We start from the raw sequence: 13,751 nt of genomic DNA, 5'->3' as shown, positions 1-13,751 counted from the left end.
TCATGGCAGTGATCTGGTCCTGTAGGTCACACAGCTGCTGTCACATGGTTCCGTCAGAGTCAGGAAGACATTGAGGCCAGGGTGAGACTTCCTGTGTATACAGTACAAGCACATCACATTAAGGGGTGCGGGCTGTGGTGTTACTGTGGCAGGCATTCTTCTGACGAGTCTTGCGAGCTATCTAAAATCACTTTATGACTACGTGGAAAGGATTATGCTTCGCAAGTCTGTCAGGAGGAAGCCCTCCATGGTGCACCCCGCAGCTCTCGCTGGGCTGATTGCTTTATTCATCAGAATGACGGTGCCCCATGGTGCCCCAAGCTCTTTCTGCTGCTCCTGATTTATGCAGCCAGTTTGATTTGGGAAGAACAAAATCTAATTCTTGTTTGTTCGGTAACAGGCAGTAGTTATGTGCGGACGGGGAGTTTGGCCTTTTGAAAATTGTTTGCAAACCCAAAATAAGAAATGGTGATTTATTTAACAGCATGAAGTGTACATAGCAGCCTGCCAGCGCGCTTATATCTGCAGAGACATTTATTGGCTGGGGAATTCTTTAATATTCACCCTTTAATTGCTTTTCACTGACAACTGCTCTGTAGGACAGCACATAAGTAAATCTATTCCTGACATTGTAGCCAAAGACCAGCGTGGCAATACACTGATTTCCTGGCCTGTTGTGCCTGGTCCAGTATCCTCAGCGCAATGCTTGTTCTCCGTATTGTGGAGCTGACAACACTACGTGATAACTTTATCTTCTGTGTAAAACACTGAGAGTCATTGCTCCTTAGCCATTTGTACATACACTAAAGGTCTGTTGCATGACAGATACCAAGGAAAACCCTGCTTTAGCACGGCTGTCATTCTGCAAATTGTGCTTCATTTATAAGTCACCGTAACTAATTCAGTTCTAAAAATGACGTACAGTACCCAACCTGTGTGTGTATTACCATCTTCATTTATTAACATTACATTTTGGCATCTTCACAGTACAGGATTGAGGGGGGGGGCTGTATCTTGTGCCCATGTGTTCAGAGAATAATGGAAGTGAGGGGGTTAATCTTGATATTTCTCTCTTTTTCCCTTTTTAGTCATTTGCACCTTCCAGTCACTCCACATGGGAAATTATAGCTGGATGACTTGGAGTTACGTATTAAATGTCCTCCAGATTATTTACGTAGCGCGGGTGCTAGCATTTACCTTGTCAGATGTTCCCCTCCGTCCTGTTTGTTTATGATGAGCGGTGCCTTTTATATTAATAGGTTAGTGGTGCCCTCATTTTCTGGAGAATAGTCTATAAATGGCTGTTGGGGTCTATACAGTAAAATGCAGGCTGGCTACATCTCACACACCCACTGCCAAAGGGTCAACATCTAAATTGTATGACATTCTATGTATAAAGCTATGCTTTCCACGCAGCCTGTGTCATGTCGCCTGTCTGACACTAGAGTGCGCTCTGTCCTGCATCTCGTACAGATATGTGTATATTGCTGCTTTGTCTTGCAGGGATATAGGCAAAAGGACTCGTATATTGCAGGTCAGGGTCCATTGCGTCACACCATAGAGGATTTCTGGAGAATGATTTGGGAGTGGAAATCTTGTTCTATCGTCATGTTAACAGAGCTGGAGGAGAGAGGACAGGTAATTCTCGCCAAAATGTAGGAATTACCCCTTAGAAAATGTATATAGCAGCCCCAGGGTGGTTCATTATTGTATTCTATGTAATCTTGGCAAAATCATTGCTTTGAATCTAGTTGCATAATTGTTTTGTTCACAAGTGTTTTATGACTGAACATTTAGTGCTTCTCTCACTGGTTTAAGGGCATTAAAATGGCTGCCACCGAATGAGAGTAAAAATGTTTCTCTCACTCGGTGGCAGCCATTTTGTGGCCTGAACCAGTATTAATGGCCGTGCCGTCTCCCCAGTACATTGGCGCCATTGCTGAGACATGAGGCACTTTGTTCCCAGCGAATGGATTGTCTGAATGTGGCTTTATCCTACAAAATGGCTGCACAGTTGTCAATCATCAACTTTTATTCCAAGTAGCAGATAGAGTAGATGGCCATTTTTCTTTGTTACCTCACGTACGTGCCATCTCCTATCTATTGATTGATATAATGATGAGGATCGTTACAGCGGACTTTCTCATCTCATTGACTGATTCAGAATTGGACGCAGTTTAGGCCACGCCGGCGTCTTTTTACTCAACTGCGCCTGCGTCTCTATGCAACAGGCCGCCGCCGATACTCGCTCTACTGAGTTGCCCACTGGCACCGGCAGTATTCTGTCGCCTGACGTACTAAGACGCACCATCGGTGACGACATCAAAGATTGCACCTACCCAATGGCAGGTGCAGTTTCTCCATCTGAACATGGCCGCCGTTGTCGGTGCAACTGCGTCTGGGTGCAGTCGCTGGCCGCAATAGCCCCCACTGTTTCCTCCCTGAAACGCCCACTGAAATTGCATCTCTCAGCGTGCAACGCCAATCTTCATCTCAGAGGTATAACCATCTTGGACACATTCGCGCTGGCTGACCACATTGGCGGTAACAACGTTCTGCGCCCCCGTGGATCAGGCCCTAGGTGTCGCACCTGTACACACACTGGTGTCATCCATGCGACTTTCTTTTTTTTTTTCCCCACAATGTTTTACTAATGTTTTCTTTAATCCCTGCAATGTAGGAAAAGTGCGCACAGTATTGGCCATCGGACGGCATCATGTCCTTTGGTGACATTACCATAGAGCTGAAGAAAGAGGAGGAGTGTGACAGCTACACGGTGCGAGATCTTCTGGTCACCAACACCAGGGTGAGGACTTCTGATGTCTCCCTCCTCTCATGTCTCCCTGCTTTATCTCCAATACTACTCTTTATGTGATATGGAAGATGAGAATCGCTCCTTTCCATGCTAGTACACCAGTTATATGCACACGTGAGAACATGGGCCCTGATTCAGAGCCGCTCGTTAGCGGCAGTACGCTCGTTCCGAGTGATGTTCGCACATCTGCGCATGCGTACGGTTTTTATTACGCATGCGCGAACCAGTCAGTGCGGCCGAAAATCGTTTGTACGCTATATAGCGAGTGCCTGCTATTTTGAGTGACAGAATGAGGCGTATGTGGGTGGTAACAGGGGAAGGTGCTTGAAAACAGGGAGTGGAGATCAGAACGCAGGCGTGCTTAAAGGTCAAAACGGGCGTTTTATGGGTGTGCATAATTAAAACCGCAGCGTCATCGACCACGTCAGTTGGGTGTCTTTTAGCCAGAACTGCTCGCAATATAGCGGTTGAAAAAACCAACCACAAGAATAGCGAGCAGTTCATACGCTGTTCGATGTACTCGATTAATCTAAGAAATAGCGGACATGACGTATGGTGCGAGCGGCCAGGGGGCGTTTTTATCAAATAAACGAGCGTATGTTCAGACTTAGAGGTGTGAACAGACCGCAATGTGCGTACGTACGGATCATTTAAATAGCCACCCCTTGTTTTTGAACGAACGACCGCAAATAGCGAACGGCTCTGAATCAGGGCCATAGATATGCCGCCAGTCCGTACGCTAGGTACCAGCGCTACACTTGGCCATAAAGGGCCTTTATGGTGGTACCAGTTCCCACAGATGTGTTTGCTCCCCACTGTATGTAGGAGACCAGGGTACATTCTGGTAGTTCTGTGGGGAGCTTTCAACACGATGGATGGGTTTCATTGGTTGCTTTGCACAATAATGGGTGGCTCTCATTGGTTGATTTGCACAATGATGGGTGGCTTTCATTGGCTGCTGCAGCAATGATGGTGACTGTTATTGGTTGCTGTAGGCCAGGCATGTCAAACTCAAAATACCAACTGGGCCGAATATTCAAGGTCTTAGAGTGTGGGCTGCAACGAAAATAAAAATTCTTCTATGCAATTTTGAAAGGTTTATTATTAATAAAAACCAATGCAGTGCCCCTTTTGCAATGCCCCCTGAATTTGTGCCCATTATGCAATGCCCCTTATGCAGTGCCGTAGTAGTGCCCATTATACAGTGTCCCTGTAATGCCCCTTATGTTGTGCCCCCAGTAATGTCCCTAGTAGTGCCCATTATGCAGTGCCCCTGTAATGCCCCTTATGTTGTGCTCCCAGTAATGTCCCTAGTAGTGCCCCTAGTAGTGCCCCTTATGCCGTGCCTCTAGAAGTGCACCTTATGTTGTGCCCCCAGTAATGCCCCTTATGCAGAGCATATAGTAATGTCCTTAGTAGTGCCCCTTATGTTGCGCCCCCAGTAATGCCCCTTATGTTGCGCCCCCAGTAATGCCCCTTATGTTGCGCCCCCAGTAATACCCCTTATGCAGAGCCCCCAGTAATGCCCCTTATGCAGAGCCCCCAGTAATGTCCTTAGTAATTCCCCTTAAGCAGAACACCTTATGTTGTGCCCCCAGTAATGCCCCTTATGTTGTGCCCCCAGTAATGCCCCTTATGTTGTGCCCCTCGTAATGCCCCTTATGTTGTGCCCCTCGTAATGCCCCTTATGCAGAGACCCCAGTAATGTCCTTAGTAATTCCACCTTAAGCAGAGCCCCTTATGTTGTGCCCCCAGTAATACCCCTTATCTTGTGCCCTCAGTAATGCCCCTTATGTTGTGCCCCCAGTAATACCCCTTATGCTGTGCCCCCTCCCAGTATAGAAAAGGCCCCACTCACCTGTCTGTGCAATACTTACCTTTCTTCACGACAGCCGCTGGGCACCGCTCCAGTCCACGCCGTCCCACGTAGCCGCTGACTGGATCTAATTAGATCCAGAGCGGCAGGCTCCACTCGGCGCGGGCGACGCGGCTGACGTTGTGCATCACTGGGAACGCTGACCTCTGAAGCGATCAGAGGCTTCTGAACACTTCAGAGACCACTGTTGCCAGCCTGTAAAGTAAACACTGCCCGATCGGAGCTGTGCTCTGATGGTCAGAGGTGTGGGCTGCATGTTATATATACGGTATGTGAGCCCATAGTCTGGGGCCGCAGAAAATGTTTATACGGGCCGCATGCCTGCTGTAGGCAGACGGTGGTTCTTATTGGCCACTGGACTTGTACATGTCTCTCTGTTTCGGGCATTATTTTTAAATCTCTTCGATTTGTCTATGTGGAGAGGACACTAAAGCTCCGCATTATAAGCTGCCGTGTGCTACACCGCACTTTAACAATCTGCTTCATTCCAACAGGAGAACAAAGCCCGTCAGATCAGACAGTTCCACTTTCATGGGTGGCCAGAGGTCGGGATTCCCACTGATGGGAAAGGGATGATTAATATCATCGCAGCTGTGCAGAAACAGCAGCAACAATCTGGGAACCACCCAATTACAGTACACTGCAGGTGAGTAACAATGGTACAGCGAGGTACACTGCAGGGGAGTAACAATGGTACAGCCCAGTACACTGCAGGTGAGTAACAATGGTACAGCGAGGTACACTGCAGGGGAGTAACAATGGTACAGCGAGGTACACTGCAGGGGAGTAACAATGGTACAGCCCAGTACACTGCAGGTGAGTAACAATGGTACAGCGAGGTACACTGCAGGGGAGTAACAATGGTACAGCCCAGTACACTGCAGGTGAGTAACAATGGTACAGCCCAGTACACTGCAGGGGAGTAACAATGGTACCTACAGGCAACAGCCCAGTACACTGCAGGAAATATGGATGTACAATGTAAGTGACACTGTAACGTAGCATTTCCCAATGTCAGCTCTGTGACACTGTAACGTAGCATTTCCCAATGTCAGCTCTGTGACACTGTAACGTAGCATTTCCCATGTCAGCTCTGTGACACTGTAACGTAGCATTTCCCATGTCAGCGCTGTGACACTGTAACGTAGCATTTCCCAATGTCAGCGCTGTGACACTGTAGCGTAGCATTTCCCATGTCAGCTCTGTGACACTGTAACGTAGCATTTCCCACGTCAGCGCTGTGACACTGTAACGTAGCATTTCCCATGTCAGCGCTGTGACACTGTAACGTAGCATTTCCCATGTCAGCTCTGTGACACTGTAACGTAGCATTTCCCATGTCAGCTCTGTGACACTGTAACGTAGCATTTCCCATGTCAGCTCTGTGACACTGTAACGTAGCATTTCCCATGTCAGCTCTGTGACACTGTAACGTAGCATTTCCCATGTCAGCGCTGTGACACTGTAACGTAGCATTTCCCATGTCAGCGCTGTGACACTGTAATGTAGCATTTCCCATGTCAGCGCTGTGACACTGTAACGTAGCATTTCCCATGTCAGCGCTGTGACACTGTAACGTAGCATTTCCCACGTCAGCTCTGTGACACTGTAGAGTTTTGCATGCAGATACACTTGCAGTCGCGCACAGTATATAGGCATGATGCATATCATTTTAATCAGCAGAAACTGCTTGTGCGTCCTATCCACACATTTGAATGTAAAGAGTCGCACGAAATTACGCTCAGCGCTACCGAGTCATGCTACGGCATGGCGCGACTAATAGGCTGTTTTAACGCACAAGGAGGCTAGATGAGGACACATCTGTAGTAATCGGATATGTGGTTATATTAAAGTGTCAGGACTGAATGTAATGGGATGAAGGGCAAAATTTACTGAGCGGCAGGTTCTAAACCCCGGCGGTTTAGCGGCGGTTTTGTTATCTGCAGATTTACTAAGGCCAAAACCGCCGTCAAAAGACACTTTTTAGAATAGAATAGGGCTGTCATTTAGAAACCGCTGCAAAACCGCCACCAAACCTCCAGGGTTTAGAACAGAATAGAACCCGCCGTCAAACCGCCACCTAACCTCCGGGGTTTAGAACAGAATAGAACCCGCCATCAAACCGCCACCTAACCTCCAGGGTTTAGAACCCACCGCTTAGTAAATTTTGCCTGAAGTCTGTTCGTGGTAAAATAGTTTTCTGTATTTGCATAAACCTTCACATGTGGCTCTAGCAGTGCAGCAGGTCTCGGATGTGCGGCACATGAGGGCAGGGAGAGAGCAGCTGTGTCCTGGGCTGGGGAGGCTTCGGGGTAGCTGATGCTTACTGACTCCGGGCAGAAGCTTTGTTACTTTTCGGAAATTGCTATATATGTTATACTCTCACACCGCATACAGGGTTTGGCAAATGAGATGGTCCTTACATTTCACGGCTATACCTGGTATTTTATATAAATAAAACCTTTGAGCAGTGTTTTGTGTAGTGAAAACAAGATAATGATCTGTAGGAGCTACAAAGATTATCAACTTAAGGGGTCTAGTTACTAAGCAGTGTTAGGAGACAGAGTGAAAAGTGATAAGGTACCAGCCAATCAGCTCCTAACTCATCTCACAAGCTGTGTTTGAAAAATGACAGTTGGGGAGCTGATTGGCTGGCACCTTATCACTTTCTTATCACTTTTCACTCTGTCTCCTAACACTGCTTAGTAACTAGACCCCTTAGTCTGTGTGAAGTCGCTGCTGTAGGTGTCTGTGTGAGCAAGCACTTACCTCGGCCCTGCGGCCAGTATGGATATGGTGTATGATTAGGGAAAGCTTTGCCCTGATAAAGTTATACTTTGTTCTCTGTAAACCGATATTTAGGGCTGGATTCAATTAAAGGCGAAAAACCGATATCGGCGATAAGCGCGATGTTTTCGCCTCATTCGCCTGTTTTGAGGCGGTTTTCGCCTACTTAACAACGCGCGCTGATGCTTTTCGCCCTATTCAGTTGTAAAACTGGTGAAAATGCATATGTGCGAATGCAGCGAATAGCGGAACTGGCGAAAAGGACAGTTTTGTGGGGGGGGGAATAAGTCTGTACCCCCTAAAAAAGCCTAACTGAGCCGGAGAATCAATATACAAGTGTATTAATATCCCTAATTAAAAGTAGAGATGAGCGGGTTCGGATTTACTCGGATCTCAAAACGGCATTTTATTGGCTATCACGTGTTTTGGATAGCCAATAAAATGAATCCGAACTTGCGATAAGAACTGAGTAAATCCGAACCCGCACATCTCTAAAAGTAATTAGGGATCTTATATTGAGTCAAGGGGCTGTTATATGCATATTTACATAAGTGTGGAAAAATTATCTAAAGCAATGTCTTGTGAAAAATAATTTCTGTAGTTAAATTGGGGGTACATGTAAATGGGTGCTAGTATATTTTTGTGTCTGTAAAGTGCAGATTTAACCAAGACCCCACATTTTACTCATAAATAGGGATTTTGCACATCTTTTCTCCTGCCTTTGGGTGGAGAAACTTTTTCGCCTGTTTCTGCCTATGGAGTTTTTGCGAAAAACATCCTGGAATTGAATAGGGCTATACTTCGGGAAGTGGCAAAAACCGCACATCGGCGAAAAGTTTTCGCTAATCGCGGCTTTTTGCTTCTAATTGAATACGGGCCTTAGTGTAAATAAAGAAATGGAGCTCTGTGGATGAGGAACGGGGACGTTGACAGATGCGTGGCAGGGTCCATTGAGGAAGTAAAGTCTCTGTTGGTCATGGGCGTCCATACTGTGTTTGTCTATAGTGATTGTATCTGGTTTATTGATCCTTCTTCTCACACTGTGCTTTCTGCCCCAGTGCCGGAGCCGGGAGGACGGGGACGTTCTGCGCTCTGAGCACCGTGCTGGAGAGAGTGAAAGCAGAGGGGATTCTAGACGTCTTTCAGACCGTGAAGAGCTTGAGGTTACAGCGGCCGCATATGGTCCAGACACTGGTAGGTGCACCACAAGTCCGTCTGTTCGCAGGCATTCTCTGCGCCACTGTACAGTTGTACCTACTACATTGCCCATGACTCACCGTACCCTACAATACAGAGCTCCTCCTCACACTGTCCATCTCCCATGGTGAATCCTGTTCCTCGGGTTTAAGCCCTACATTTTATTAAGCCCAAACATACCTACTAGTCATAGGGGCCTGTCCCAACTTATCCTGGGAATGTGATCGCATCATGAGGAGTTCATTTTAGCACCTTAATTACTACGGGCGGTGATCCCCGGCTCTTCTGTACTCCCCAAGCTGCAGTCTCTTGGGCATATTAAGGGGAAGATGTATCCATGCTTCTAGAGTGGATAAGCTGCCCATAGCAAGCAATCAGCCTATAGCTAGCATTTATCCAATACAGTCTATAAAGTGATTGCTGAAGCTGATTGGTTGCTATGGGTAACTTCTCCACTTGTCACACGATGCGCATAACCCCTGAGCAACAAGAATGGAGCTGTGACTGAGCTCAACAGCCAAAGGCTTGGCTCCAAAATAACCTGGGGCATTTTAAAGGAGGGAGACCCCCTCCCCCCCCTTTTAAACTAGGATGCCACGGTCTACCTGGTGATCGCCAAACAAAATAGAAAACGCAACGCTTATGTAAATACATTGCGGACCCTTCATTACTTCAATGCATCAGGGCCCCCACATTTGAAATCTGGGAGCTCACTATATAAATCAAGAAAGTCCCTACACAAATATACATATAAATAAGGGACTAGGGGGGTCATTCAGACCCACTCGCGAGCGGCAGTACGCTCGCAAGTGGGTCGATGTTCCCCACTGCGCATGCGCACGACGGAGGGAGCTCCGTCGTGCGCATGCGCGAGACCCGGCGAGTGACGGGCTTTCCATCGCTCGGGGTCTCGCACCAAAGGGGACGTGCTGTCGATGTTGATTGACAGCACGCCCCCTTTGGTGGGCGTGCCGGGGGCGTGCCTGCCAGACGGAGGTGTTCCCATGGGAACGCCTACCGTCTCAAGCCGGCCCCACTGACATCACTAGTGATGTCAGTGGGAGTGATTTTGGCTCTGATAGAGCCAAAATCACTCCTGACCTTGCGGCTGGGAAACCCGACCGCAAGGTTTCCCTCGCAAGTCCGATGGTCGTGATGGTCAAGACCATAGCGACCATCTTTTTGCACGCTCGTATATGCTGTGGGTGGTGACCCACAGCTATACGAGCGTCCAGGAGGACGCTCCATTTTAATGGAGGAGGGCCCTGATTCAGAGCGAGCGCTCTGGTCAGAGCGTCCGGCTCTGAATCAGGGCCTAGGTTCATTAGGTTTTATCTGGTCACCCCTTTATACTAAATTAGCCCATACAAATGGGGCACCATTATTACCATATATACTCGAGTATAAGCCGACTTTTTCAGCACATTTTTTCGTGCTGAAAAAGTACCCCCTCGGCTTATACTCGAATGAAGTGTAGCGCTGACCGGACGGAGTTCGGTCAGCGCTACACAGCACAAACACACAGCCACCGGAGCCGGCAGCTGTGTGTTTGCTGTAATCAGCAGCCGCTGAGAGTCTGTCTCTCAGAGGCTGCTGCAGTTCCCACTGCGGGAGCCATCTTCCGGCTCCCGCAGTGGGTAATGGGAGACACGTCGTCATGAGTAATGACGTCTCTCCCATACAAAGCGGCCGGAGGAGCGGACAGCGGCGGGACCAGGAGCGGGGGTTTCAGGTAAGTGATTTATTTTTTTTTTATTCTTATTACTTTTCTCTCTACTGGGTGGGGGACTACAGGGGGCAATTACTACAGGGGGCACTAAAAGGGGTTATTACCACTGGGGGAACTACAAGGGGGGGATTACTACAGGGGGCACTAAAAGGGGGGATTACCACTGGGGGTACTACCAGGGGGGGATTACTACAGGGGGCACTAAAAGGGGGGATTACCACTGGGGGAACTACCAGGGGGGGATTACTACAGGGGGCACTACCAGGGGGGGATTACTACAGGGGGCACTACCAGGGGGGGATTACTACAGGGGGCACTACCAGGGGGGGATTACTACAGGGGGCACTACCAGGGGGGGATTACTACAGGGGGAACTACCAGGGGGGGATTACTACAGGGGGCACTACCAGGGGGGGATTACTACAGGGGGCACTAAAAGGGGGGATTACCACTGGGGGCACTACCAGGGGGGATTACTACTGGAGGCACTGAAAGGGGGGATTACCACTGGGGGCACTACCAGGGGGGATTACTACTGGAGGCACTGAAAGGGGAGATTACCACTGGGGGCACAACCAGGGGGAATTACTAGTGGGGGCACTACCAGCTGCTGCCATTTCCCACACTAGGCTTATACTCGAGTCAATAAGTTTTTCCAGTTTTTTGTGGTAAAAGTAGGTACCACGGCTTATATTCGGGTCGACTTATACTCGAGTATATACGGTATTATTATTATTAGGTTATTTCTATGGCACCACAAGTGTTCCGCAGCGCCTTACAAAGTACATAAAAAAAATAAGTGACCAGTGACTTACAGTACAATACAATGCAGAACAAGGACATGGACAATATACATTACTACATTAGCGACCATAACACCCACATAAGCAGCAGAACATAAGCAGCCAAGTGTTAGGTGCCCTAGTGGGGAGTAAGAAGTAGATGACACTATAGTAAGGAGAAGCACAAGAGGGTAGAGGGCTTTCTAAAGGGCAGGGGCAGACGAGAGAGAGGAAGGAACATGTAGCAGCGGGTTAGGATGAGAGCTGGAAGGCTTTAATGCAGTAGTGGGTCTTGAGAGCCCGTTTGAAGGATTGTAGAGTGGTGGAAAGTTAGGCGACAATACCATTCCGAGATTAGCGGCTAATCCTCTTTCATTTGGTAAAGAAGCGAATAATAATTTCACTATTGCTTAACTTTCGGCAAACTCCTTCTCTTTAATGGGTTGTCTGGTTTTGTACATGGTATGCCACGTCTGGTTTTGTACATGGTATGCCACGTCTGGTTTTGTACATGGTATGCCACGTCTGGTTTTGTACATGGTATGCCACTGAAATATTTGCTTAGTGTGTCTGTGACCTCTCTAAGTATTTCCCACACTTACCAGGAGACCGGGGACTATTCATAAGGGTTCAGTATGATAATTGCTGTGTTTACCCAACTATTTAAATTTTTTTTTTTATGTTGACGAAGTAAATTAAATGTTGTTGCGCAATTTTCTAAATTGTAGTCTTGTCCTGGAGAAAGCGATGGTGGTTTTTTGACAATGCAACTTGTAATTCTTGTTCTCGCACCAATCGCCCTGCAATGACTGACACCCTCCCTCCCCCTCGCTGTTTCCCCCATGCACAGGAGCAGTATGAATTCTGCTACAGAGTGGTGCAGGAATACATCGACGCTTTCTCGGACTACGCCAACTTCAAATAAAACCAAGGGGAGGACGCGACTGTGGCCTTTAATATTTTGTAATATTCTATTTGTTAATATATCTAGATCAGTGTATATATCTTAACTGTTTTAGAGGATTGGTACAATGTGCTTTATATTAGCTGGACATTTTATATGTAGCAAAGTGATTAGTGCCGATTTAGCCATTTAGGTTTTTTTTTTCTTTTTATTATTATTTGAATACAATAGCTTGAGGTTTGGATTAATTTTTTTTTTATTTTTTTATTTTTTTTTATATCCTCTCCTTCATTTGCATCGACCCATTGTCCATTTATAACCTGCCAGGAAACGCCTTTGGAGACTTGTTCTAGAAAGATCTATGTGACGCACAGCAACATAACTCACATTTACCGCCGTTCCAAACACTTTGCGTGACTTTATTCTGTAAATAAATATATAAATAGAAAATATATCATAGATTTTTGTATTAAAAAAAAAAAAAAAAAAACCAACAAAAAAAAAACAACAAAGAAATAACCTAAACCTTTTAGTCTTGCAATTATTGCTACACAGCTGTAGGCATTTCCGCTGCTGGCGAGCTCTCGATTTGTGGTGGGCTCTTCTCCAGCAGGTAAGGGGTTAAAACGGGCCTGTAACGCAAGGTGGATCTCCGGGGGGCTTTATTGTTTATAACCTGAATATGCTGCTCTGTATCAAACAGTGCTAATTACTACTGTACATTCCAAGGTCTCAAAATTATCCAACCATATATATCTGACTGGTCAGCTACTAAAGTCATGTCAGAAGCCCTGCTCGAAAAAAAAAAATAAAAAAATGCTATACATTAAAAATGTATTCACTCTGTATTTGAAGCGGAGGCAGCCATTTTGTGCGCTGAACCAATGACTCTTGAGAAAGCAGCCTCTCCTTGCCCTAGGACACAGTGACATGACAGAGTTCCTCGTAGTTTAGTTGTATCACTGATTCTTAAGGAATTCTTGTGCACATTGGTTAAGTCCACAAAATGGCCGCCCTATGCCAAGTTCTGTCACATTGGGTCTACCCTTAAAATGGCTGCCTCAGCTGTGTAGACCATGGGTACCCTGTGGTGTTAGACTCTTTCAGTCCATTGGCTGGATAAGATGATCTTTTCATGGATTGAACCCCCGTTGGTCAGAGCACTGGTGTCTACATCATATGACCATCCATTATCTTTGTGCTAATTGTCAGCAGTTTGTTGGGCCTTCCACCAGTCACAAGTACAACTCTCAGCCACAGGCATGCCTCATACTAGTATCCTTAGCAATGACTAGATACATGGACCGTATTAAAGCCTAATACTGGCCGGTTTGGTTTGTGGACTTTGAAATCCTTTTACTACCCACCACAGTTAATAATGTTTTCTATATGAATGTTTTTTTTGTTTTTGTTTTTTTTGTGGCGCCTGATTCATGTGTTTACTTTTCATTCCCTAAATTGTCTTATACTTAAAGTATCGATGATGACAATAAAAATAAAACAATGTACAGTAGTGCCAGTGTACAGAATTGTGGCCAGGGTACCTAATGTGTGTATGCCAGTGTTTTATCTAAGCCAGTTGTTACCACTCCGCTCCTGGATTCATGGCTATTGCCTGATTATAGCCCACACTACGGGAATGGGCAGTGGAAGATATTTTT

The 13,751-nt window shown here is 46.7% G+C and overlaps 1 protein-coding gene across 2 annotated transcripts in view; it reads left to right on the top strand.

Moving 5' to 3' along the window:
* The window catches only part of PTPRA (protein tyrosine phosphatase receptor type A), a 161,533-nt gene extending 149,239 nt beyond the window's left edge, over window positions 1-12,294 (top strand). For both annotated transcript variants that reach the window (XM_088448934.1, XM_088448933.1), the window contains 5 exons: window positions 1,504-1,638; window positions 2,681-2,806; window positions 5,186-5,337; window positions 8,537-8,672; window positions 12,037-12,294. In XM_088448934.1, coding sequence (XP_088305060.1) covers window positions 1,504-1,638; window positions 2,681-2,806; window positions 5,186-5,337; window positions 8,537-8,672; window positions 12,037-12,111 — 624 coding nt within the window. In that variant the 3' untranslated portion in view covers window positions 12,112-12,294. The remainder of the gene's footprint in view (window positions 1-1,503; window positions 1,639-2,680; window positions 2,807-5,185; window positions 5,338-8,536; window positions 8,673-12,036) is intronic.
* Window positions 12,295-13,751: the final 1,457 nt, after the last annotated feature.

The sequence above is a fragment of the Taudactylus pleione genome, unplaced genomic scaffold (assembly GCF_031769625.1).
Source record: "Taudactylus pleione unplaced genomic scaffold, aTauple2 ptg000472l, whole genome shotgun sequence".
In the NCBI taxonomy this organism is placed as follows: domain Eukaryota; kingdom Metazoa; phylum Chordata; class Amphibia; order Anura; family Myobatrachidae; genus Taudactylus; species Taudactylus pleione.
This window is presented reverse-complemented; position numbering and strand designations above follow the sequence as displayed.